At 32.7% G+C, this 24,166-nt stretch overlaps 4 protein-coding genes across 6 annotated transcripts; 2 read left to right on the top strand and 2 right to left on the bottom strand.

The window, feature by feature from the left end:
* Positions 1 to 1,614: 1,614 nt before the first annotated feature.
* On the bottom strand, positions 1,615 to 5,285 carry LOC118029320 (uncharacterized). Its single transcript, XM_035033184.2, has 4 exons — positions 5,130 to 5,285; positions 4,566 to 4,904; positions 2,525 to 2,584; positions 1,615 to 2,419 (listed from the first exon to the last, which is right to left on the bottom strand). The coding sequence occupies exons 2-4, from the start codon at positions 4,902 to 4,904 to the stop codon at positions 1,937 to 1,939; spliced, it is 882 nt and encodes a 293-aa protein (XP_034889075.1). The 5' UTR covers positions 5,130 to 5,285; the 3' UTR covers positions 1,615 to 1,936.
* A 4,761-nt stretch (positions 5,286 to 10,046) lies between these two features.
* LOC118029319 (lysM domain-containing GPI-anchored protein 1) lies at positions 10,047 to 13,203 on the top strand. The gene is made up of 5 exons (XM_035033183.2): positions 10,047 to 11,220; positions 11,620 to 11,737; positions 11,820 to 11,981; positions 12,100 to 12,131; positions 12,644 to 13,203. Exons 1-5 carry the CDS (start codon positions 10,569 to 10,571, stop codon positions 12,916 to 12,918), a joined length of 1,239 nt encoding a protein of 412 aa, XP_034889074.1. The 5' UTR covers positions 10,047 to 10,568; the 3' UTR covers positions 12,919 to 13,203.
* Positions 13,204 to 16,435: 3,232 nt separating this feature from the next.
* LOC118029317 (general transcription and DNA repair factor IIH subunit TFB4) lies at positions 16,436 to 20,460 on the top strand. Of its 3 annotated transcripts, none has more exons than XM_035033179.2 (12): positions 16,436 to 16,598; positions 16,698 to 16,789; positions 16,875 to 17,148; positions 17,244 to 17,290; positions 17,626 to 17,663; positions 17,741 to 17,786; positions 18,405 to 18,458; positions 18,545 to 18,613; positions 18,851 to 18,927; positions 19,347 to 19,442; positions 19,759 to 19,857; positions 20,148 to 20,460. In XM_035033179.2, exons 1-11 carry the CDS (start codon positions 16,568 to 16,570, stop codon positions 19,829 to 19,831), a joined length of 897 nt encoding a protein of 298 aa, XP_034889070.1. In that variant the 5' UTR covers positions 16,436 to 16,567; the 3' UTR covers positions 19,832 to 19,857; positions 20,148 to 20,460. The 3 variants fall into 3 exon arrangements, with proteins under 3 accessions (XP_034889070.1, XP_034889069.1, XP_034889071.1); XM_035033178.2 differs by having other exon boundaries at positions 19,953 to 20,460; XM_035033180.2 differs by lacking the exon at positions 19,759 to 19,857.
* Positions 20,461 to 20,795: 335 nt separating this feature from the next.
* On the bottom strand, positions 20,796 to 23,410 carry LOC118029318 (uncharacterized). Its single transcript, XM_035033181.2, has 6 exons — positions 22,990 to 23,410; positions 22,674 to 22,791; positions 22,366 to 22,577; positions 22,257 to 22,284; positions 21,614 to 21,722; positions 20,796 to 21,121 (listed from the first exon to the last, which is right to left on the bottom strand). The coding sequence occupies exons 1-6, from the start codon at positions 23,257 to 23,259 to the stop codon at positions 21,040 to 21,042; spliced, it is 819 nt and encodes a 272-aa protein (XP_034889072.1). The 5' UTR covers positions 23,260 to 23,410; the 3' UTR covers positions 20,796 to 21,039.
* Between the last annotated feature and the right edge of the window lie 756 nt (positions 23,411 to 24,166).

Raw genomic sequence — 24,166 nt, 5'->3', positions numbered from 1 at the left:
AATCCTTGATAAAATTAATTTGACCTTTCAAAATTTAATTAAGTCCTTTCACTTAATTAATTATTTTAATTTTAACCTAAATTAATATTTAAACTTAATTAAATGTTTAATTAGGCATGTGATTAAATCAAATTAGTCTATTTAAAAGCTAATTAAGTCGTCAGACTTAATTTTTTTCAAATTCATCTGATATTCATTCAAGTTAACATTGAATTTGCATTGTATTTCAAACTTAGATCCTTTAGGGGTACAATTGGGTTTTCAATTTTATTCAAGGTTCTAGTTTAGTTCCTTCATGCATTTAAATCCCTTTCTAGCTTGTTTTTTTTTTTTTTTCAAGTTATTGGTCCTTTTTAATTTTCAATTGTTTTCATTTTTTTATATATATTTTTTTGAAAAAGAAAAGGATAATTTTACAGGAAACCCAAAATTAAATTATGACAGATACAATGCATGTTACGAAGAGAATGTGTGGTACAGAGGGAGAGTGGCATAGTTGTCGCCAATTAGAAAGGGTTAGCCTAAGCTTTCCAAAATATATAGTTGTTGTTTATAAGTTTTAAAGAGAAATAATGATAAGCATGATGAAGGTTGCAACTACCGATTTCCTTAAGGTTGACAAAGGGTGGAAGTGCCGAAGAAGGATTTTCCATGAGATGTTATGTTAAGGAAATGTTTTTGGAAGTAGCCATGTATGCATTCATGTGACAAGCTTGAAATAGTAGTTGTGAGATGAGGTAAAGAAAAGAGACAAATAATAAAGATTGTTGCTGCAAATTAGTTATGTTTTGATGCAAAGATTAATGATTCAAATGTTTTAGAAATAGCCTTTGATATCATAATAGAATAAGAGAGCAAACTAAAAAACAAAAGGAGAGAAAAGATGTCGATAGCTTCAAAGAAATCCTTACAGCCTTAGATGTCACTCCGTTAATAATATTTTTAAAAAAAATATAAAGAGTATAAAGAATATTTCAAATGTCTTGGGTCTGGGCTGTGAAGCCAACCCAAAAAGCAGTTAATGCCAGGCCCAAGACCCTTGGGTCTTGCAGCCCAACTACATCCAATATCCTTGAGCCCGATGACCTACATGCGCCAACTACTTTTGGAATAAAAAATAAAATAGACAACGCCCCTTATAGTGCTCTGAGCATCTACACTATGGTCCACAGTCCAAATACTTTATGTCTACAGTGTGGTCCGCAGTGCAAATACTCTATATACACAGTACCAACACAATGATTTTCTCACGCGTTTTAAAATATAGTATAGTGTGTGTGTGTGTGTGTGTGTGTGTGTTTATCATTTATTATGTATATGTTACGTATAAATAGAAAAGGATAGCAAAGGGACTCTATATAATGGACCATTATTATAGACACGACATGTAAACCTGGAGAAAATGCTCAAATGCCCTTTGTTTTTATCTTCAAATGCCAGCATTACTCTAGATGTAGTGCAGCATTGGCCATCCAATCAGAATAACAGCACACTTGCAGCACGTGTATCATCTTCCAATATTCGTTCTCCATTCATTGTGTGCAGTCATAAAATAAGCTATTAACCACAGACGTCAAGTGAATAGCCATAAAAGAGAGAAATTGCAAGAAAAAATACAAGACCAGAAAAAGTTTTTCATTGCAGAGATATAGTGGTATAAAGCATCTACGACAATTCCATATGGATACACGATCTGTAAATGGTATATTATATGTACCTAAACAGTTAATGTAGTATCGGTAAAGATGAATGCCAGTGAATTCAACAAGCTGATGGTGTCAATCTAATCCAACTAACTAGCCATGATCAAGTCAGAGTAAAGATTAGATCCAAACCACAAAAGATAAAAGTATGGTTCTCGAACAATCTGCAGAATGATCATAATTTTCGTTGAAGTGTATACGTGTCATGAGAAAAGGGCATTTGTACCTGCAATTCATCCAGGGCAAAACTCACTGAACTCAGGCAACCTCTTCTTTGTAGCTGGACCATAAAGAACACTGTGAAAATAGGCATCCACTTCTGCCCTTGATATGCATTTATCAGTTTGATGAGGCAAGGCAGTCTCAATGCCATCATCCTGTGGTGACCAGTAGTCCGAGATGATGGTAGCAGTGAAAACCATTCTAGAGTCTTCAGATTTAATGTTGGCAGCTGGGCTTTTATTGCAATGTTCTGGCATGGTAGAGATGTAGGTTCTGAGAAAGTGATCAGGTGTGGATAATGGGGTGGTACTATTCTTGCTGAATTTTTCAGATGAGATGGTGACGGGGCTGATGCTGGTATATCCTGGTATTTTAGAGAAGGCTGTTTGGTTTGCAGCAACCGCAGCTTTTGTCATGGCAGGATGAAGAATGCGGCACTTTGGGACATATGGGCTTGATCTGGGACTGGTAACATATGAATTGCAATTATGTACCTAAGAAATACCAAATAAACAAGCACAAAAGTCGTATGAGCAGTTGATTTCTGCCAAAATCCATTCGAAGGTACTCTATAACTGAAATGCAAGGCATCTGGTTACCACTGCTTTGTTCTTGATGGGGAAATGAGTTGGATGGAGCTCTTCTTTTCCATGTGCAAACTGCATGTAACAAATATGCTCATTAGTTGACAAAAGAGTTGAAACAGTAGTCCTTGCATCACTGCAAATGACAATTGCAACACTCTCAGCATAATAGATTTAGGACAGAAAGCAGCAATAATCTAGATCTTGTGGTAGTGTTTGTATAGAATCCAGTATGACAGAGAGTGTGGCCAAAAAATAGTCATTAGCGGTCATCGTATGCTGTGACCTGCCAACCATGGGCTTGGTTGGCAGGCAAACCATATAAAAAAAATAGCTTTTTGGTTATAGCCAGGCCCTTCCGGTTTAAAGGAATGATTTTAGGACTCGCTAATTGAAAGCGGGCTAAGCAGCAGCTAGGAATTCAAGACCTACACCTTAAGTAAACTGATTTTGGAACCCCATGGATAACAAATTCGATGCTTGAAGTCAACATGGAAGAAAATGATTCACAGAAATGGTATCATTTTGCGAGTCAGAAGGCATGCATTTGTTTCCTACATATAACAGAAAGAAGAGGAATCTCTTCTGTTGAAGACGTACATATACTGGTACATTTACATAGAAGATGAACGAAAAACACAAAGGTCACATATTTTTAGATGATTTGGTTAAAAATTACTTCAGTTGACAACAGCTGATCTCTTTATCTTCAATGCAATTTAATTTAATAGGCTATCCAAATCCATCATTCTACCAGACAATTAACAAGGTCGTGGTACAAAAAGATAACAATGACCAAAACTGCTATAAAAAATTCTTACTCTGTCTGGACAAGGATGTCAAAAGAATAGAGTTCGACAAAAGAAAATACAAGAAATGAGCATAATTAAAGAGTGTTTGAGAAACTATCAAGAGAGAGCACAAGTGACCATCCTGGCTTAAACCACATTTTTATAGGCATAAAGGTCAATATAGCTGATTCATTTGACACCAAATTGGATATTTCCCTCTGTCAATTTCAGTTATATAATCTCTACAAAACCAGCCAACCAGGGTTGCCTAATTGTATAGCCAAGGCAACCATAAATGAAGAGCACTATGTTAAACAATTCACTAGTGTCTGCATGCACCCCACTCAGTTGAAAATCATCGCGGATCATCAGGGTCTTGAAACAATGGAAGCTCAAGAAAAACCCAACTTCTCTACTGTGTAAATAAGAAAATCTTTTTATTTAGGGAGTGGATCATGAAACAACAACTTAGCAGGGAGTGACCAGAGAAACAATAGTCAGAATGAAATTATTTCCAAGCTCAAATTGGTATTTAAAGAAACCAGTAGCAACCTACAATGTGATATTGCTTCAAGCATTCCAATAAAGTGCGTGGGCATCATGAAGCAACCTTCCACTAAAAAACATTCCAATAAAGTTGCATAGAATCAGCAGGGCCTTTCCACAACTCTCTCAGGTTCCAACCAAAAATATTTGAACCCTCTAGTTTCTATTGTTCAAGTGCCATTTTCTCATGACAAATTTCAGCAAGTTGGCAAGAAAACAAATTCCTTCCCATAACAAAAGACAGAGCAGCTTTATTTTCAAGTACAGGTTTCCATAAACCAGAATCCTGTAAGCAAGGTGAGTTTTGCATTCCCAAATCAACCTTCAATTTTACAAAAGAAACAGGAAACAAACAGCACCTTAAGTTTCTTGAACTAGCTGTTTGCCAACTCGGAATTTCGGAATATATGAGAGGATGAATCACGAGCAAAATGAAACGAGGGGGCGATCACTAAACAATAAGATTTTTCGAGGTTCAAAAACAATATGTTATGGAGATTAGCTCTACTTTATGCGACAGATTTTAGCTTCCAATTATTTTTCTGTTTCTAAGGACTGACTAGCTGGGGAGCAATATGTTGAAAAGAAAATGCTATTAAAAATAAAAATCATCAACGATCCTTTTTTATTTTTTTGAAAAAATGGAGTTATATGCATGAAGAATCGGAAAATGAGACAAGAAATTGAAGATGATAAAAGAGAGTGCGTGAGAGAGAAACCTGACAGTTGGCAGCATAGCGGCAGTGTCCAAGATCCTCCCAAACTCTGCAAAGCTCCTTCTTATGCACGCTCTTTCCCGAAGAATTCGATGATGATCCACTTCCGACGACTGACGACACCAGAACTCCATCCATCACCAGAACTTCATCTTCCGCCATCATCGGTGCCTTCACATTCTCAAGCGGGGACAGCGGCGATCTGGAACTCCCGCTTCGGTTGCGCTGGTAATTGGAAGAGAATCTGTCGCCACCAGGCGATATAATTGGAGATCCGGCGCCACCGCGCAAGTATGTCGCGAGCATGGAGTCTTTGTTTCCCGACTTGTTTAGCGATTCCATCTGCAATCGGAGACTGTTACATTAGTGTTTTTTTTTTTTTTCATTCTCTCTCTTTTCTGTTTGTAGCTTATGAATTTATTTGAATTTGAAAATATGGATTCTCTTAGAACAAATAGAAACAGACGAACGCCAAACAAAATTAAGAGATTCGCACAATCCAGGAAAAAGAAAATAAATAAATAAATTGAAACGAAGGAATCTAGGATGGATGGATGCCTCTCGTACCTGAAAATCTCGGAAAGCAAGCCGGACGGTGATTTCAATTCCTTTGGTGAAGCGTTTCGACTTCTCTTGAAACGATGCTGCGCGCCACTCTTGCTTCGGAGATCATGACTACTTCACCTGTGTATATATACCGTTTGTTAGTGCTGCGACTTTTGGTTTCTACAGACAACTTTTAAAAATTATTTTTTATTTATTTTACGTTTAAAAATCCGTCTCACGGTAACTTTTAAAATTCCGCTAGACCGGGCACGGTCCAGGAGTGAGAAGTTATAAGATCAACAATAGCCCTTCAAGGCTGCAAAATGTCAAAAAAAATCCACAATCTACTACTTTCTCTTTCTTTTCTTTTTTTCTTTTTTTTTAGTTTAACGTGGGTGTCCGGGCCAGCTTGCGCGCACCTCGACTAATCCCACGGGCCCTGAAGTTAACGACCATGTAAACTTCCAGTGATCATCATATGAGCAACCTAGAGCTCGAACCTGAGACCACAGAGGGAGCAAACCTCTTGATCCCAAACTCTTACCATTAGGCCACACCACCTAGATGGTTATTCTTTTCTTTTTTCTTGACCAAGGAAGTGGTGATGAGATGCATCACAGTTCTATATGTTGATCATGTAAATTTACGAGGTGAAGAAAATAATCACATTTCTCATGTGTTTTCATGTATCGTAGTTTTTTTCTCTTATGGATATATATGAACCAATAAATCAAAAAACTAATTAAATATCAACAGGCGAATATAATTTTCATAGTATAGATAAAAAAAATATATTTTACACTGATTGTCATTTTATTTTAAATATTATTATTTATTTTATATTTGCAGTTAAATGTTGTTGTTAATAGAAGATTATTTTTGTTTTTTGAAATACTTCATACATATACGACTAATTTATATAAAATATAAGAGAGAAAAATTCAATACAAATCAAACTAATAACTTCAAAGCACCGTGCAAGTAGAAAAATATAAAAATTAATTACTATGTACAAAGGAAAAACTAGTTTAATTTGTTTAAAAAACAAGAGGGGGCGCATAGATAAATATTCAAATAGAAATACAAAAAAAAAAAAAAAAAAGTGCTCAAGCATTGATGAGCTAGCCCACGCGCTAGATGTTGATAGGCTAGACTTACGGGCTTGGTCTTCATAAAATAATAATAAAATAAAAAATAAAAAATAAAAAACCAAGCCCATGCCTTCTTTTTTTAATTAGAAGTTGACGATTCATCTATTTTTATATATATAAAAAAAGAAAGAGATAAGGTCACCTACAAACTAATATGTTTTCCGTTCATGTAAAGTGATGGTAAATTTTGAATCCCAAAAATCCAAGTCTTAGCTTTTAAAAAAAAAAAATACAACATAAATCTCAAAAATATTACTTACCAACCCCGTAACATCTCCAAATCACTTTCAAGAAATGAAAAATCAACTTAATAGGAAAAACAAACAAGTATCAATCTATTTTTTAGAAAATATTTTTTAGAAAATAAAAAAAAAAACATTTTCATTGAAATTTTTCTATGAACAGAAATCTATTAACACAAAAATAGTTATTTAGTGGTTGAAATATATCCGATTGATAACTTTCTGTCTTTCTCATAATTTTTTTAGTCGAAATCTCAATCCTCTCTCGAATAAAAAGATAAATAAATAAATAAAATAAAATTTTAAATGAAAATAACTCTTCACATGAATTTTTGATTGGTAACTTGACTTCTTTGTTTATTATATTATGATCATCTTTTTTATATTTTTTTTTTCACAAACTTAAACGGTAATTAATTAAATTAACCACAAAAGAATTTGATAGGAAAAAAAATAGAAAAAGCTTAAGATGAAAATGAAAACAAGAAAAAACGAATCATTGTTAACTGTTTATATGAAGAATAACATCCCAAGTTTTGTAGTTGTATTAGGATATTAAAAACATAACAAAATTCTTATAAGCCAAACGTGGGATGTTTTCTTACTCCTTACTAAAAGAGAAAGAAAGACTTTATAGAAAAATAGCTTAGAAATATCATGTAATCGCAAGATAAAATAACGAAGACAATACAGTAAAATGAAATAAATTAGGGTATGTTTGGAAGTGTGGTTATGATTGTTTTTTAAAATATTTTTTATTTAAAAATATATTAAAATAATATATATATTTTTTATCTTTTAAAAATTATTTTTGAAATCAGCGTGTTAAAATAAATCTGAAAATACCAAAAAAATATTAATTTGAAGCAAAGAAAAAATAAAATAAAAAATTAATTTTTTTTCAAAATCCTTTTCAAACACAAAAATAAATCACAAAAATAAATAGGGAATTAAAAGCTAAAATCTATAATCAATTATAGATTAAGAGGTGAAGTACTTTACTGAAAACGTAAGAGATGAAATATTTTTGAAAAAGATTAAGGTTGTGTTTTGAAAAAAAATTAAAATCTAGTTCTTTTAAAAAATATTTTTTTTTATTTAAAATTAATTTATTTTAATATTTTTAAATCATTTTGATATAAATAAAAATTATTTTAATATATTTTTAAGCGAAAAACACTTTAAACTCTGATCGCTATTTAGAATTCCAAACAACCCATAAAAAAATTGATGTGTTCAAAAGGGTTAAGAAACATCCTATACACCATCGGGATTTTTAATTTTAAAAAAATTATCCATGCCAAGTTTTCAAATACAAGAACATTGGATACACTGTTTTCTATCTTCTCAAGAATTTGTTCAAGGCAACTAAGGTTCCTTGTATGCTCTTTTAGATCGTAAACCCTATTGAAAATCTATATATTTTCTCGTGGTAAAATATGATCGTGCATCGTGAGCTTGGTATTGCTGTTAAAGAAGAAGGAAAACAAAAAATAGTGCAGCTAAAATTGTTTGGGAGATGCAAATATTGGATTGATAAAATTCAATGATCCCGTTTCCAGTGTTTAACGAGTCAATCATCCCCGACCCAGCTAGTAAACGACATCCGTCTCCGGAGGTCGAGATAATTAGTTCTCCTTTTTTTGTAGTTTAAAAATATTTTTATAAATAAATAAATTTATTTTATTTTAAATTATATTATATTTTTCTATATTTTTATATGGTTATGTCAAAAATAAATTTTATAAAATAAAATACATATTATTTTAATGTTATTTAAAATAAAAAATATTTAAAAAATAATACCAATTATAATATCAAACGAATTTTTAATCGAATATTTAGTATAAATTCAGGTTGTGTTTTAAAGTGTTTTTTTGAATTTTAATTTTTTATTTAAAATTATTTTTTAATATTTTTAAATTATTTTAATATATTTTTAAATAAAAAATATTTTTTTATTAATGACAGAATACCATATTAAATGCCGGAAGGTTCACGTGCCACCCCCTTTTCTTCTTAAAGAACCAAGTAGAATTTTTCACTACACGCGCAAATGGTTCGCGTGCAACCCATGAAATGATAGTACCATGTCCAAACCAGCAACAAAATAAAATACCAAAAAATTCCTTACATGCCTGAAAAGAAAACCGGACTGTAGATTAGATTTTTACGTGGGGTTCACTTGGATTCTCCTAAATCTCAAAAGCAAACTTCGGAATTACCAAATCACCCTCATTCAACTACGGATCCAAAAGAGTTTATGTTTAAAATTTTTGTAACGGTGATGGTATAAAATATATTTTTTTTTATATTTTAAAAATTTATTTTTATATCAATATATTAAAATAATCTAAAAATATAAAATTTTATTTTATATAAAATAATAATAAATTAAATTTTTAAAAAACATGATTAATTTTCAAATACTCTTTAAATCATAAGGGAAAAAAAACCTTTCATAACCGATTTCTTTGAATTAATTATTTATTTATAACTTTTTTAATTTCATCTTATTGTCAACTTCTAATTTTTTTTATTACAACCCTGGTGTGGATTAAAATCACATTCATTTAATAAAAAAATCCAACTCAAGCAATGATTAATTTTTCAATGAAATGATGAAATTAAAAATTAATATAAATATATAAAAGAAGAAATATTTTATCAGATAAAAAAGATAATCAGATATATAGCATGCTTGAGAATGCTGCACTAATTAAATAAAATACAATTTCTTCTAAACTAGTAGGATTCAAATGTTTTCATTTTAATTAGACAGACAACAAATCTAGCCTTATTTTATTCAAAAATAAAACATTCATGTTTTATAAAATTAGATTAAATACAACACTTGACCATGAAAAAAAAAAAAAAGCAATGTGGGGAAAATTGCAAGTAGCAAGAGCATCTACAATGACAAATGTGATTTAAAAGAGTCAAGTGGTTAATATAACATTTTTAAATAGTGTAAATATATCTCTCCTTTTTCTCTTTCTTTTCTATATATACACTCAAATAATAAATGATATTTTAACTACTCATTTATATTTTAATATATTTAATATATAATTATTTTAATAATTTAATAAAATTCGATCAACTTGAGCGTTTAAAAATAATCTAGATAATTCTCAATTAATCTAATATTATAAATAAATATTTAATAAAAATAACGACCTAAGTTCAATCTATATAAACTTGTTATTTATATGACACAAGTCATAAGACCAGAATAATACTATAAAAAAATAAAAAAAATAAAAAAATTTAAAATAAATTAAAGGAAAAAAGACCAGTGAAAAAAACCCATTGCAATGAATAGAATCTTTGTAAAATAAATTATATTATTACATTTTATTGGAGTATATAAAACAAGCTTCGAGAAGTTATATTAATATATATTTTTTTATCTTTTCATTTGTCACATTACTTGGAGATGTACCAAGTAAGAACTCTAGAAGGACAAATTCGTCCAGTGAAAGCTTGGTGTGGTACTCTAGGATCGTGAATCTGACTTCGGTCGGCTCCTCTATGCAACCCATTTGTCTTCCTCCCTTTCCTCACTCTACTGTTTCCAAAAAACACTCCTTTTTTACACACTCCCTGTCTCTCTGTTCTTGCTGGAGGGCATTAGAGAAAGGCAGGGTAAAAACTCAAACCCTAAAACCCTGCACCAAACCACTACTTGTCGCTGTACGGAGCCAAAATCCAGTCTCTTGCATCAAATCCTAACTTCAACTCTCCATGTACATCATTCATACATTCTTTTTGGGCTTAAGACTTTAGAGAGTAGCAGCTCAAAGCGTAGCAAACCAAACCCCAGCACCTCAAAACCAAATCACATTCCCTTCCGGCACCAACCCAAAGCGAAAAGATTTCTTCTTTTTGTGATTTGACACTCACCACCTGAAGCCCTTTTTTCCATAAACCGTAACATTTATTCTCCTTGAAAAGGAAAGCTCTGCTATACCCCATTTCATCGTATTCATTTCGACTTCCACTCCGTAATCCTCTTCTTTTAGTGAACCTTTAGAAAAAACAGAGCAAACACCTACAGCCCCAAGATGCCTAACCCAAGATTCATAACCTTTATCTTGATTTTCGTCAATGTAGTGGCTTTAGTGACCTCCAAATCCACAATCGAACCCTGCTCTAACTCTGACTCCTGCAATGCTCTTCTTGCCTATACACTTTACACAGACCTCAAAGTCTCAGAAGTGGCTTCCCTCTTCCAAATTGATCCAGTAGCTCTCCTCACAGCCAACGCCATCGATATCTCTTACCCAGATGTCGAAAACCACATCCTCCCTTCGCAACTCTTCCTCAAAATCCCCATCACTTGCTCTTGTGTTGATGGAATCCGCAAATCCGTCTCGACCCACTACAAAACAAGACCCTCAGATACATTATCTATCATTGCCGACTCAATTTATGCAGGTTTGGTTTCTGCGGACCAGATAAAGGAGGCGAATTCAATTGATGATCCTTCAGTGCTTGATGTGGGGCAGAGCCTTGTTGTTCCTTTGCCTTGTACTTGCTTTAATGGGACGGATAATTCGTTGCCTGCTATTTATTTGTCTTATGTTGTCAAGGAGGTGGACACTCTAGCTGCCATTGCTGCACGGTATGCAACTACACTAACTGATTTGATGAATGTTAATGCCATGGGGAGTATTGCAATCATGGCTGGCGATATACTTGCTGTACCATTGCCAGGTAATATATGTTGGGGTGTAGTTTAAAGAGTTGTGTGTTGCTGTCACTTTCCTTCGTGGGTTTTATCGGGAAGTGATCATTTTGTTTTTTTTATGTAATTAATTTAGCTACTCTTTAGTGATCTTGTTAGTTGCTAACATTTAGCTGATAGGAGGCTGGCTTTAGTGAGCTTGCTTGATATTTACTGTCACTCAGTTGAATTTCATTCAATTCTTCTGAAATTTAGTTATATCAACATGTATTAAATTCGTTTGGTTACTGTGGTAAAGAAATGGGCAAAGCCGTAATGGCTAAATTTGCCGCTGCATTTGTTTTCAATAATAGTGTCTTTTGTAAGTGATCATATTGTTCATATCAATGACATGGATAAGGAGCATTTCTTTATTTCTTGCATTGCAGCTTGTGCTTCCAAGTTTCCAAGATATGCTTCTGATTTTGGTTTGATTGTGCCAAATGGTAGCTATGCTATCTCTGCAAGTCACTGTGTCCAATGCAGTTGTGGACCTGGAAACCTCAAGTAATCTGTTTCTTTGACTTTAATGTTGATATTCTTGAACTGCAACTTGCCTTTTCACCTTATTATTTTGCTTTTGGTGTAGTTTGTACTGCATGCCTGCTTCCTTGGCAGTTTCTTGTTCGAGCATGCAATGTAGGAATAGCAATCTCATGCTTGGGAATGTTACATGGCAGCAGAGTAGTGCTGGATGTAAAGTAACTTCTTGTAGCTATGGTGGATATGTCAATGGAACTATTATAGCCACGTATGCTGCACTTCTTACCTTTTCTAATTCTTTAGTAGTTTCTTGAGCATGTTCCTTGTGTAGTGTCGTTGCCTCCTGATGGCTGAACCCTTTCGATTCTCTTTTTATCTTCATGCAGGCTGTCAACATCTCTTCAACCTCGATGTCCAGGTAAAAGTTTGATAAATGATGTTTAATTTATGGGGCAATTGAAATTGATCACTCTTGGGGGCTTGTGTGGAATGTGGAAAGTTCAATATTTTTTGTAAAATGTTATCATCTCATAAGTGACTGGTTCAGTGTTAAATAACCGGTTGCTCTATTCCTTTAATCAAAATCAGATTGCTTATTCTTTGATGATGATTGATTATGACCATGCCATGTTAGTGAATCAAAAAGTAGATCTTCATAGTATCACTAGTATTTAGCATGAAAAAACATCTCAGCAAATCTAGATGAATTCTCTTAGCACGGTATCTTTTGTCACTACCAACCTTCTGCGCTGATCCATCAACACGGTGAACACAACTTTGAAACTTGAAATGCAGAAAGGTTGAAATTAAACAAATTTGATATTATCTTGTGTGGTGTTGCCAATTGAATCAATCTGTAAAGCTTTATTCTACTATTCCTTTTGCACAATGGTTAAACTGGTTTGGCTTTGTGTTAAAAAAATGTTGTAGGCCTGCAACAATTTCCTCCCCTGGTAGCACCACCTACCACAGTGATCAAGGATTCAACTTTTGCTCCAGCACCTGCACCTCAGTCAGATGGTTCTAGTACACCGACACCGACACCCAAGACAGGAGTTGTGCCAGCTACTGGATCACTTCCTGGATTATCTCCAGCAAGTGGCCCAAGTGGAAGTTTTTCTGCTTCGTTCTCGGCCAATCCATCATCCACTCTCGTAATTGCAGCTGTGCTATTCTTGTTTGCCATGGCCTCCATTCCATTGTAGTTTTACCATGAAACTGCTTGTCCAGGTGGCATAGTTTTGGTTCGTGTGGTTTGTTTCTTTCTTAATAGGTCCTTTTCTGTTGTATGTAACATTGTTAGTTTTACCTCTATCACTTAAAACTGAGATACGGGAAACCATGGGCTGTCTACGTGCCTGGTTGGTATTTTGATCTGCTGGCTTGCTGCATTATGTACCATAAGGCTTGCCATGGGCAGTTGCCCTTTTGTTATTCATTCTTCGCTTAAACTATCCAGAGCTCAATGATATTTGTTCACAATTGTGTTCTATGCTGTTTATAAAAAACCCTTAAAAATTATCTTCTTTGCAGTAAAAATTTAGTGTTGTAGAGTGGCATGATTAACAAGTTTAGAAATTTTGCACCCCAGAAAATTAGGTTATCCGTTCATGTTTCACAATAAATTTATCTGCAATATAAATGTTTTTATTTGATTGATAGTATGAAATTAGAAGAAGAAAATACCTGGAAAAAAACTAGAAATCAAAACAAAATATGATGCATCTATAAAGTATCACTATGATACAAGGTAAGAGAGAGTAGTGGCGGGGAAGAAAACAAGGTTCAGCTGAAAATCATCGGCCTCGGGTGGCCCCGGCCTTTCGACTTGCCATGATCTCGTGGAAGAAGGCCATTAAAAAGCATTTCATTTGCATCTCTATTTTTTTTCTTTCAAAATTGCACCCTTTCAAACAAATTTTGGAAAGGTAGCACGTGGATATGGTTTGTGAAAAAATAATGCCGTTAATGGGTTGCATTTAAAAAATTAGCATATTTAATGGGTTGTTTTAATTATATAGTATTATACATATGCTTTAAATATAATAAGTAGATATTGATCTAATTCAGGTGAGGTTAGTTGAAAAATAGTTAAAACTACTCATAAATACTTAAAAAGAATAAAAAAATATCTTTTTGCTCTATGGAAAAGATGAACTTGTAGTTTGTGGTTATTTAAATGCTAGTTTTTAACCAGATATTAATGATATAAAAAACTTCATCATGATATATTTTACTTTAAATAGTGTTGTTGTGAGTTGAAAGAGTTTCAAACAAAAAACAATGATGGATTTTACAACTAAAGTTGAATACGCTTTTACATCTAAAGTGATAAAAAAAATTATTTGGATCAAGAAATTAATTATTGAACTAGGTGTAGGTTCTAATATTGTTGATCCAACAACATTATATTATGATAACATCATAGAAATTACATAAGTGAAGGAATCAAAGTCTCATTAATAATCTAAGCATGTAATTAAATGATTCTATTTGATTAGATAAATCGTTGAAAGAAAAATATAAAGATAAAGTGAATATTCATTAAAAAGAATCTTGCAAATTCTCTTATTAAGTCATTGTTTCAATAGAAATATGATCACCACATGGGGAGATATTGTATTGGCTTTAATGCAAGTGATATATTTTTAGTGCATATATTATATAGCTAATCAGTTAGTTACATCTGATGCTAACTAACTGATTAGCTAACTTTGTTCATACAAAATATTTATTTATCTTTAATATTCGTTTATCAATATATTTACAATTGATAAAGTTTTTTCTTGTCTTTAATATTCGTTTATCTTTGATTAATAAAACTATTGTTTGATTAATAAATTTAGAGTGAAGATAAAGTTCTTATAACAAAGATGTTTTGTAAATAAAATTATAAATTTTTTTTTTATAATTTTGAGATTTTTATTGTATTAAAGCATTATTTCTAAATTTTCCTGATCAACGCTTTATTAAAGTTGAATATTAATTTGAGTTACGAAGACTAGTATTTTTTTATATTATTTCTTGTATAAAAAGAAATTGTTACTCTCATAAGTTAAGGTACTAGAAATACATATAAATATTATATAGGTGATTGTCAGGTAACATGTATACTGAGCCGACTTGCACAAAAATTATATAAAATGGATAGGCATTGCGTTTAATATGAACTATATGAAGGTATTTGAGTGATCAAGAGAGGATCTATCACTTTGAATATATTAGAAAAATTAGAAAAAAAATGCTTTACGTGTTCTCAAGTAGTAATAACTGTGAAATCATTGTGTAAGTGGAATAAGAGTTTCAAATCTTATTCAAGAAATCAATCAATGACTATAAGTTTTGAGAATAAACATAATTTAACAGGGCATACACACTCAATGCTTTAATGTCAAAACTGAAATATATTTTTTTTTAAAAAAATAACAATTACACTGAGAAACTACCAACTAAAAGGTTAAATCAAACCCATATGAATGGAAGATCATGACATGTTGCTAAAACACTGCACTTGATTTTTAAATATTAATTAATTAACTGCTTAATTGATAATTAATTAAATTATTTAATTTATATTTAATTTATCTAAACAAATTGTTCAATTGTTGATTATGATTATAACTTATATTTGAGCCAACATATTATGAATCTAATAGATCACACACAATAAAATTTTTGGTAAAAAAAATTAATAAGGATGACTAATTAAGTATGACTTGCTTGAACTATAAGATTTGAAAATCAAAAACTGAATGTAATTAATACATGAATTACGATTTTAGACCTAGAAAAATCAAGTAAGAACTTGATTAGATAAATTTTTAAAATTATCATAAAATAATATATGTGATATTATTTAGGGAGTAAAATAATATTTTTTCTATTTATAGGATTATTATGATTTTCCTATAAATAGAATGATATGCCTTATATTTTTTTAGCAAAGAGAAAAACTATATAAGTTATAAAATATATGTATAGAGAAACACAAAAATAAAAATACAAAGCTATAACTCAAATGTATAATTATCTCTTTATTTTTTTAAAAAAAAAGTTTTATAAGATTTGTCACTATTAATTAGTGTAAATTAGAGTTTAAAGATTAAACATTTAAATAATTTATGATTTACATCACCTTAGCCTTAAAAAAAAACTAATTAAACCTCATAAAGAATATTTGGTATTCAAATAAAAATATACTTTACATAAAAAATATATTCTTATGTAAAAAGGATCTAGAAATTAAAAAAAATTAGGTTTTTAATTAAAAAATATATAATCTCTTCTTATTAGTTCAAATCATTATAATTTTTGTGGATTTTGTTTTTTATTACTTAAACTTTTTATTAAATTAACTATTTTGCTATAAAAGAACTTATTAGGAAAATTACATGACTTAAAAAAGAAAAAAATTGACAAAAAAATAATTTTTTTTTCAAATTTTTTTGTTAATTTTTTTAAATAGTTATTTTATTATATATAATTAAATAAAAATTTGATTTCAAAAAGTTCCTGTGGAGCCAAAAGTTTTGTAAAGGGACATATAAAGTAAATTAATATTAGTATAGGTCAAGTCGTTTGATAATTAGACAATTAGGGGCAAAAATAGAGGTGCCAGCGTGCCTTTTTGCATCCACGAAAAATGAGAGATGAAATAAATGACCAACGAACTGATATTAATTACTAGAAATGCCATTTATTTAGACGAGGGATCTATTCGTTAAAGAAATTCCGTGATACAGAACAAAAACCTAAGAAACTGGGTTCAACGTCATAAAAGAGAAGAGAAGAGAAGCCTGAAAAAAAAAAAAAAAATCTCCAAAACGCTGAAATCAAGAGAAGAAAATCTCTCTGATGACTTCAGTTCCTTCAAAACTCTACTCTGGTCTCTCTCCATTAGTTAGTTATCTGTATATATCTATCTCCATTGTTAACTAATTAATTAATTAATTAAACAACTGATTAATTACGTTGTTAATTGCAGATGATGTTAGCCTTGTAGTGGTGTTATTAGACACCAATCCCTTCTTTTGGACAGCATCTTCTTCCCTCTCATTCTCCCAATTCCTTTCTCACGTAATCTCTCTCTGAAACCCTAACTCTCCCCGATAAATAAATTTTTTAAAAGGGATTGATTCGATATAAATATTTTTTTTTGCAGGTGCTGGCGTTTGTGAACTCGATTTTGCTGCTAAATCAACTGAACCAAGTGGTGGTGATTGCTTCTGGGTATAATACTTGTGATTACATTTATGATTCTTCTTCGGATGCGAGTCAGCTGGGCTCGGAGGATGGGAGAATGCCGTCTCTTTATTCCAATTTGTTGCAGAAGTTGGAGGAGTTTATGATCAAAGACGAGAAACTGGGGAAAGAGCAGTCTCAAAGAGCGATCAAGTCTTCGTTGCTCTCAGGCGCCTTGTCCATGGCCCTTTGCTGTATCCTACATGCTTAACAATGCTGCATTTCTTAAGTTGATTTGTTATCGATTCATCTCGGTGGATTTGTGTGGTTTATTTAACTCGGTGAATAGATATACAGAGGGTTTTTCGTTCAGGACCACTCCATCCTCAACCTCGAGTGAGTATTTTTCACATATTTGTTTTCTAAGGCAGTTAGTTGTGTTTGTCTGCGGAAATTCGACCATGACATTTGAGAAATTCTCATTGTACCATCAACCAAGCCCTTGAATATCGATCATTATGCAAATTAATGATAAATGTTGTTTAAATTTTGTTTTTATTGTAATCTCAAATTAATTAGCATCTGGAGTTCGGAAATCATTCTGCGTGGTCAATCCAGTTGAGGGTCGTGTGCATTGCTTTTGATCTTCTCTTGCTTTATCGTGCCATTGGGCAACTACTAAATCCCTTTTTATCATTTTGTTTAACTGTGTTACTGACATACAAGGGCAGATTTTGTGTTTGCAGGGATCCCCGGATGGGCCTGAACAGTATGTTGTTAATATTCTTTTCATTTGTCCGCTATCCTTTTCCTCAAGCTTTTACACATTGTTTCTGGTCTTTCCAGATATGTTGCAGTAATGAATTCAATATTCTCTGCACAACGCTCTATGGTACTCTAATGCTTCTAGTTTTTTTAGTTGTTTTACATTCTGCTCATACAATCTTGTATTGGCCCGTTTCTGAGATGCTCTCTTCTTTTCATCTTGATCAGCTACCTTTTCCTCTTCATAAATCACAAACTTTGCATCATCCAGAATGACTTGTTATAACCCCTTTTTCCCCCACAATTCATTGTTCACCTTCTCTGGAACTGATACCAGGCTTTTTTATGAGCCCTCACAATATTGAGCATAATTTCATTGAAATTGTTTTTATATTTACTGTTTTTTGTTCGTCTTCAATGTGAGCATAGTTACCCCACTCAATAAAGGCTCCAAACTTCATATTAACCTGACACAGGATAAAAGTTGCGTTCACGCACACTGCTAAGGACTTCATATGCTTGTTAAGTTATTTTCATTTCTGCTGCCTTTTTTTCTCTCTCAGAATATCTTGATTCCAATATGTTAAAGATAATCACTCGGATAGATATTGTTTGGTGCTTACATGTTTCATTCCTAAGAAAAACAAAAATGAGCATCACAACAGTATTTGTAACCTGCCTTCATGTACATTGCAGTTGACTTCTTTAAGACTTGTAAGCATTATCTGATTGCTCTTTGCTGCAGGTGCCTATAGATTCCTGTTATGTTGGTGCTCATAATTCAGCCTTCTTGCAGCAGGTATTGTATCCTCATTGATGGGTTTGCCTAGCAAATTCTGTGCACATTATCTGATTTTCTAATTGCCTGTAGTTCATGTGAAACAGGCCTCCTACATAACCGCAGGTGTATATGTTAAGCCCCAACATCTGGATGGGCTATTCCAATATTTGACGGTATGCTTTAATTTGTTAGTATATTATGAAAAGAAGCTACATGGTTGTTTCTAGATAAATCAAAACATTGTTTGGTTCTCTTATCTTATCTTGTTTGCACCCTCATGCGTAAGCAAGTTTTTCCCATCCATTGGTTGAACATGAAACTCTGTTAATTAAATTTGGTTGACAGTTTTTCACTTTCCTCTTGTTCCAGCATCTATCTTGATGTTAATTTGGTATTTTTATTTCATGCAGACTGTTTTTGCAACTGATTTGCACTCTCGTAGCTTCATACAACTTCCAAGACCTGCTGGTGTTGACTTCCGTGCATCGTGAGTTTTTGAACAATTGTAGATTGTCAATTCCTCTGGAATCTTTTCATGAGCCCTTGTTACCTAGATTGCGTTGTCAAAAACTTGAATAACTAGACAACATCATGCACTAGTGTCAAGGATATAATCATTTTCAAGAGGTATACCTGAGTTTTATGAGATTCTGGGGTATCAACTCATGTTATAAAATGGTTTGCTATTCTTTTATGAGATTGAAATTGCTAGCTACAATCCCGAATAGAAAGACAACTTTATCATCTGCATGTGCCTTGTATGTTTGCATCATACTTCTGTAGTCAATTAGCCATATAAAGAAAATCTCTTTGCATGTGTAAATTTACCGGAGGAAGAATTTCTTCTCTTCTTCTTGCTTTATGATTTATATTGCAGTTTATCTTATCAAATTGTGCATTTTCCAGGTGTTTTTGCCATAAAACCACAATTGATATGGGCTACATATGTTCTGTATGTTTGTCAATATTCTGCAATCATCACAAGAAGTGTTCAACTTGTGGGTGAGTAGATACTTGCTTTTTCCTAGTTATATTACAAAATTTGACACACTGGCTGCCATTACTATTTGTGGTATTTGATTTCATGATAAAAGAGTAATATTAATGGGTAGTTTTAGAGGCAAGTTCTGATCCAGCTCTTTTCAAAATTTAGAAAGTATTGTCCTCATTTTTGTTTGGCTTTTTAACTGTCTGCTAGTTATTAAAAAGGTCAGAGTTTTGTCCTGTTGCGGAAGTTTTCAAATTTTGCTTCAGGTAGCAATTAACTTTTACTTTTGTCTTCCAAGTGTATGCAAACCTATTTCTTAATTTACTCCAGGTCAGTTTTTGGCCAAGCCCAATCAGATACTTCCTCAACATCAGATCTTAAGAGAAAGGCTCCAGAAACATAATCTCTCTTTTAAAAGCATTTGCATTGGTGAGTCATCCTTGGCTGTTACTATGAAATTACACTACGAGTTTGTCTTTTCACTGGCAATTGATTGTATATGTTTCGATTCTTGTTTTCTCCAGAACTTGAAGATCCCTTGTGAAGATGGTCTTATCTGCATTACACAATTTTTTCTTATTTAGCATGTGGGATTGAAAGTATATTAGGAATCCTAAAGACTGGCAATTGTCATGCACGACTAAATTGATTATCAAGTTGAATTGAGATTTGGTTTGCTCTTTCATGACTGATCGCATGATATGATACCTCACTCCCAGTGATGATACGCTGCACAAAATCAATATGGGAATGGACACTAGAATGCCAAAAGTCCTCTGCTAGCCATGAATGGAGAGGTTATTCCGGTGATATTTTTTGGGGAGTAATGAGAGCAAATTTAGCTGGCAGCAGCTCATTTACTTGTGAAATCTATTTCATCGTGTTGTCTGTACGTATTGTTTTATGAGTTTTGTATTTGTTCTTACACCAAAAACTGAGGTGGTTAACATTCTGTAGTCTTTGAGCTTCCGAATCACAAATAGCTCAAGTTTTGGTCGTTATTGCCACAAAGATTTGAGCGATTTGGATCTAGATGTTGTGCTATCATACAACTTAGGGCCTGATACATTTTTGAATTTAAAAATGTATTAAAAATATATTAAAATATTTTTTTTAAAAAATAATTTTTAATATCAAAATGAAATTGAATTAGAAAATATTTAAAAATATATTGTTTTTTAAATTTTGGACAAATGGCATTTTTAACCTCACTGTCAAAAACCGCCCCCTTGGTTTTTTATAGGGCATGCGGGGTAAGTGCGGCCGTTCTCTCCATCGGACTATCACCATGTTATCATCAATCAAGAAAGAAAGAATGATGTCAAGCTAATCACATGAAAACCGCAACAGAAGGATTCCCATCTGTCTGTGCACACAATTCGAACTTGTATTATTATAGTATAATAATTAAGCATCTAATCATTTTAACTGAAAGAGTTGCAAACAGAAAGCCAAAGTTATTTACAAACATTTACAATAATAGAAGCAAGGAGGATGCGAGGTGAAGAATCATGAGTTTTGCAATTTGCACACAGCTGAGAAACTTGAAGCTCCCAGGATATCCACATCAATTATGATACAATTTGTTCATTCAGATTGGAATGGCCATCTTTAGAGGGCCTTCAAAACAACTTTGCTGGTTGCGTGAATGCCTCCTGCTGCAAGCCTCAATACAGCTCTGCTACGATACAATCTGCGTTCAGAAAATGTGTCAAAGATTTTAAACAAAATGTGACAAAAAGCTGCTCAAATCCCTAACTAATTCTAAACTAAGGTAATTTATGCGGCCATCCACCGAGCTTTTGGCAACAACATGCAATTGTGCAGATGATCTTAGCACTCTAATGTCTTCCTTGCTCGGTTAACACAACAAACATTTTGGTGAAGAAGCAATTATAACACAGACCCCGGTCAGTACGAGGCATTTCAGGGTCCCGGGGACATAATCAAGGTTCATTTGCTTAGATTCTCAAACTATTTTTTCTCAACCAATCAACTAGGAATATATTTTACTTTGAAATGGTAGCAGTAAAAAAAGATTGATAATCATTCTTTAGAAATAAAAATAAAGTTGAGACATGCTTCTATCAGACAACATAGCACAAATTTCTCCCCAGCCTGGAATTTGTGTTCCTAGAAGGCTAGAATTGCAAACTCAGATATTAGAAGATGATGGAATACTCACCCTGCCAAAGCCAGCCCCCAGGTCCCCAGGGTATAAAACATGGTCCCAGCATGCCAGATACCAAACACTTTTTCCAATTTGCTCACACCACCCAGAGCTTTTGCCAAAACTGCAAGTTGCAGACCATATGAAATTGAGTGACACTTCATTTTTACGAAACCCATGTTACTTCATCACAAATTACATAGAAAGGGGAACATATCCAGGAAGATTTGAAAATGCTAGGCATCAGATTCAGAATATGGTTTGCTATTTCAAACACATTTAGATATCACCATAACGGTATCATAGGATAAAGAGCATAACACTGAACAGCATAGATCCATCTGAGCATGACTTAGTATACTTCATTTAAGCATAAATTTAGAAAATAGATGGTCCTATTGAAATCCTTACACGGTTAGCTAATTGATAGGCAAGGAGAAAAAATGATTTGTTGACAAATAAATGTATAGGTCAAGTCTCCTCTTCACAGGGTTAGTGGTTATCTCATCAACCAATCAAGAAGAGAAGCAGATAATATTTGCTAGTCCCTCTGATTTAACAAGAGGATAGTTGTGAGGAAATAAATTAAATGCACATAATCAGGTTTTCAGCTTAAGAATGAGAAGCAGAAAAGCATTAAAGTTCAATTGCAACTTACTTTTCTGCAGCTCCTCTGGTGTCAAATTCTGCAAGTACAACATAAGAAATCATGTTACATATACTATATCAAGAATCAACCCATCTTAATAAACAGAGCAAAACATCACCTGTGCCTTTGGGTTTGCTATAATGCATTTAGCCATGAAGTTAGCAACCCCATCCACCACACGTTCCTCAGTCACCACCACATAATTCTCATCATCAATACCACTCCGCTCTTCAACATTGCTAGGAACCATGTCTTCTGTCACCCAAACCCACCGACTAGGTTCTTTGCCATCAACATTGATTAGAACCTCAACTAATTGCATATCATCCCCTAATAAAAAAATAAAAAGAAACCCAAATGAACATCAAAGAAACTAGAGTACTACAAAGCTAAACAAATCGAGAATCGTGTAAGAAATTAACAAACCTGTAACCTCCTTAAAAGGGAATTGAATACCGGTTTCATTAACTGATGCCTGCTGGAGGGATTTAATTTTAGTCAAGAAATTCTCAGAATCCACAGTAGCTACTAGACGGCTGTACAGCTGCAATTTTTGAAAAACAACAAACGCCCATAAAAGTTCAATATAGATTCCGTGATAAAGCTTTGAAATTTAACAATATTTTTTTTATTTGATAATGCTTATAATTGATGCCCACTAATCAGATAAACAGTGCCAGATATTTGCACAAAGGGAGAATTTAAAGATTCATGCTTATAATTAATAAAAGTAACTACATACATGAGGAGGGCAATCGTTTAATAAGCAAGGAGATTCAGATAAACTTTGAAGGAGTTTCAAGTTGTGCTCAAGCAAATCCTTCAAACGCTTATTCTCCGATCTTAAAGACTCCATTTCTTCATCTACTGAATTACTTTTGGTGTCGTGAGCTGATTCATGTTGGTGAATTTCGTGGAGGTGGTGATGTTGGGTGAATTCCATGGCTTTCCAAGCCACGTCAGCCACCTCGATGACCGTCTTCGCTACCTCAACAGCGCCGTGGCCTCCCATGGAAATTTTGGTTGGACAAGGATTTTTTCGGTGCTCAGCGTTGTATGATTTATTGCGTGTCCCCAGAATCAAGTATAGTTGCGACTTGCGAGTTGCGACGGAGCTCGGGAGGGATAAGGACTAAGGAGGATATTTTAACATAAATATATATTTACCCCAGCCGCTGCGGGTAATGTTTTTATTTTCACATCATATTTGCCCTTCCCTTCTATTTTTAAACAATTATTATTACACAAAAATAAAATATATCAGCTTTTCGCTAGTTAGACAAGGCCCTGTTCTATAGCGTTGTTAAATAAAGATTTGTTAAAATTTATTTATTTAATTTTTTAAATTATTTTGATTATTAATAACAAAATTAAATTTTAAAATATAAAAAAAATATTATTTTGATATATTTTTAAATATAAAACACTTTAAAAAATAATAATTACTATACTTCCCATCACTTTAAATTAAATTACTTTTTTTACCTTTTTATTAATCTTTTTTGATAAAATTTATTTTTTATTCATACAAATACCTTATTATCTTAGGTTAATTGGTGGTTGATTGCATGTGTGTCTTTCTCTTTTTTAATTTGTGCATTGGTTACTATGTTGTTTTTTTTTTTTAATTTTTTTTATTAAAATGAATATTCATACTAGTTTACAATGTATTTTAATTAATTTTATGGAATTTTAAAATTAATTATCATATAAATTTTTAATAATTATTATATTATCATATTAGTAAAACTCAGACCTGAAATAACTGGAGAACAAATCACTTTATCCCAGGCTGTTTTTTCAAAAAAAAAATTTTTTTTTTTATTTACCATGGGTGTCCGGGTCAGCTTGCGCGCACCACGACTAATCCCACGGTCACTGAACATCCTGTAAACCCAGTGAGCATGTAAGGCACCATG

This window comes from Populus alba, chromosome 5 (genome assembly GCF_005239225.2).
Source record: "Populus alba chromosome 5, ASM523922v2, whole genome shotgun sequence".
Taxonomy (NCBI): Eukaryota; Viridiplantae; Streptophyta; class Magnoliopsida; order Malpighiales; family Salicaceae; genus Populus; species Populus alba.
This window is presented reverse-complemented; position numbering and strand designations above follow the sequence as displayed.

What these genes read in the sequence shown, in the direction of transcription:
- LOC118029320 (XM_035033184.2), bottom strand. Translation starts at nt 4,904, where the DNA reads ATGGAATCGCTAAACAAGTCGGGAAACAAAGACTCCATGCTCGCGACA. An exon ending in GCTATGCTGCCAACTGTCAG is followed by an intron (nt 2,585 to 4,565) that starts GTTTCTCTCTCA and finishes TGTTACATGCAG; the next exon opens with TTTGCACATGGAAAAGAAGA. An exon ending in CCATCAAGAACAAAGCAGTG is followed by an intron (nt 2,420 to 2,524) that starts GTAACCAGATGC and finishes GGTATTTCTTAG; the next exon opens with GTACATAATTGCAATTCATA.
- LOC118029317 (XM_035033179.2), top strand. Translation starts at nt 16,568, where the DNA reads ATGACTTCAGTTCCTTCAAAACTCTACTCTG. An exon ending in TCTCCCAATTCCTTTCTCAC is followed by an intron (nt 16,790 to 16,874) that starts GTAATCTCTCTC and finishes TTTTTTTTGCAG; the next exon opens with GTGCTGGCGTTTGTGAACTC. An exon ending in TCCCCGGATGGGCCTGAACA is followed by an intron (nt 17,664 to 17,740) that starts GTATGTTGTTAA and finishes TGGTCTTTCCAG; the next exon opens with ATATGTTGCAGTAATGAATT.
- LOC118029319 (XM_035033183.2), top strand. Translation starts at nt 10,569, where the DNA reads ATGCCTAACCCAAGATTCATAACCTTTATCTTGATTTTCGTCAATGTA. An exon ending in ACTTGCTGTACCATTGCCAG is followed by an intron (nt 11,221 to 11,619) that starts GTAATATATGTT and finishes CTTGCATTGCAG; the next exon opens with CTTGTGCTTCCAAGTTTCCA. An exon ending in TGTGGACCTGGAAACCTCAA is followed by an intron (nt 11,738 to 11,819) that starts GTAATCTGTTTC and finishes CTTTTGGTGTAG; the next exon opens with TTTGTACTGCATGCCTGCTT.
- LOC118029318 (XM_035033181.2), bottom strand. Translation starts at nt 23,259, where the DNA reads ATGGGAGGCCACGGCGCTGTTGAGGTAGCGAAGACGGTCATCGAGGTG. An exon ending in CCCTTTTAAGGAGGTTACAG is followed by an intron (nt 22,578 to 22,673) that starts GTTTGTTAATTT and finishes TTTTTTTATTAG; the next exon opens with GGGATGATATGCAATTAGTT. An exon ending in TAGCAAACCCAAAGGCACAG is followed by an intron (nt 22,285 to 22,365) that starts GTGATGTTTTGC and finishes TTGTACTTGCAG; the next exon opens with AATTTGACACCAGAGGAGCT.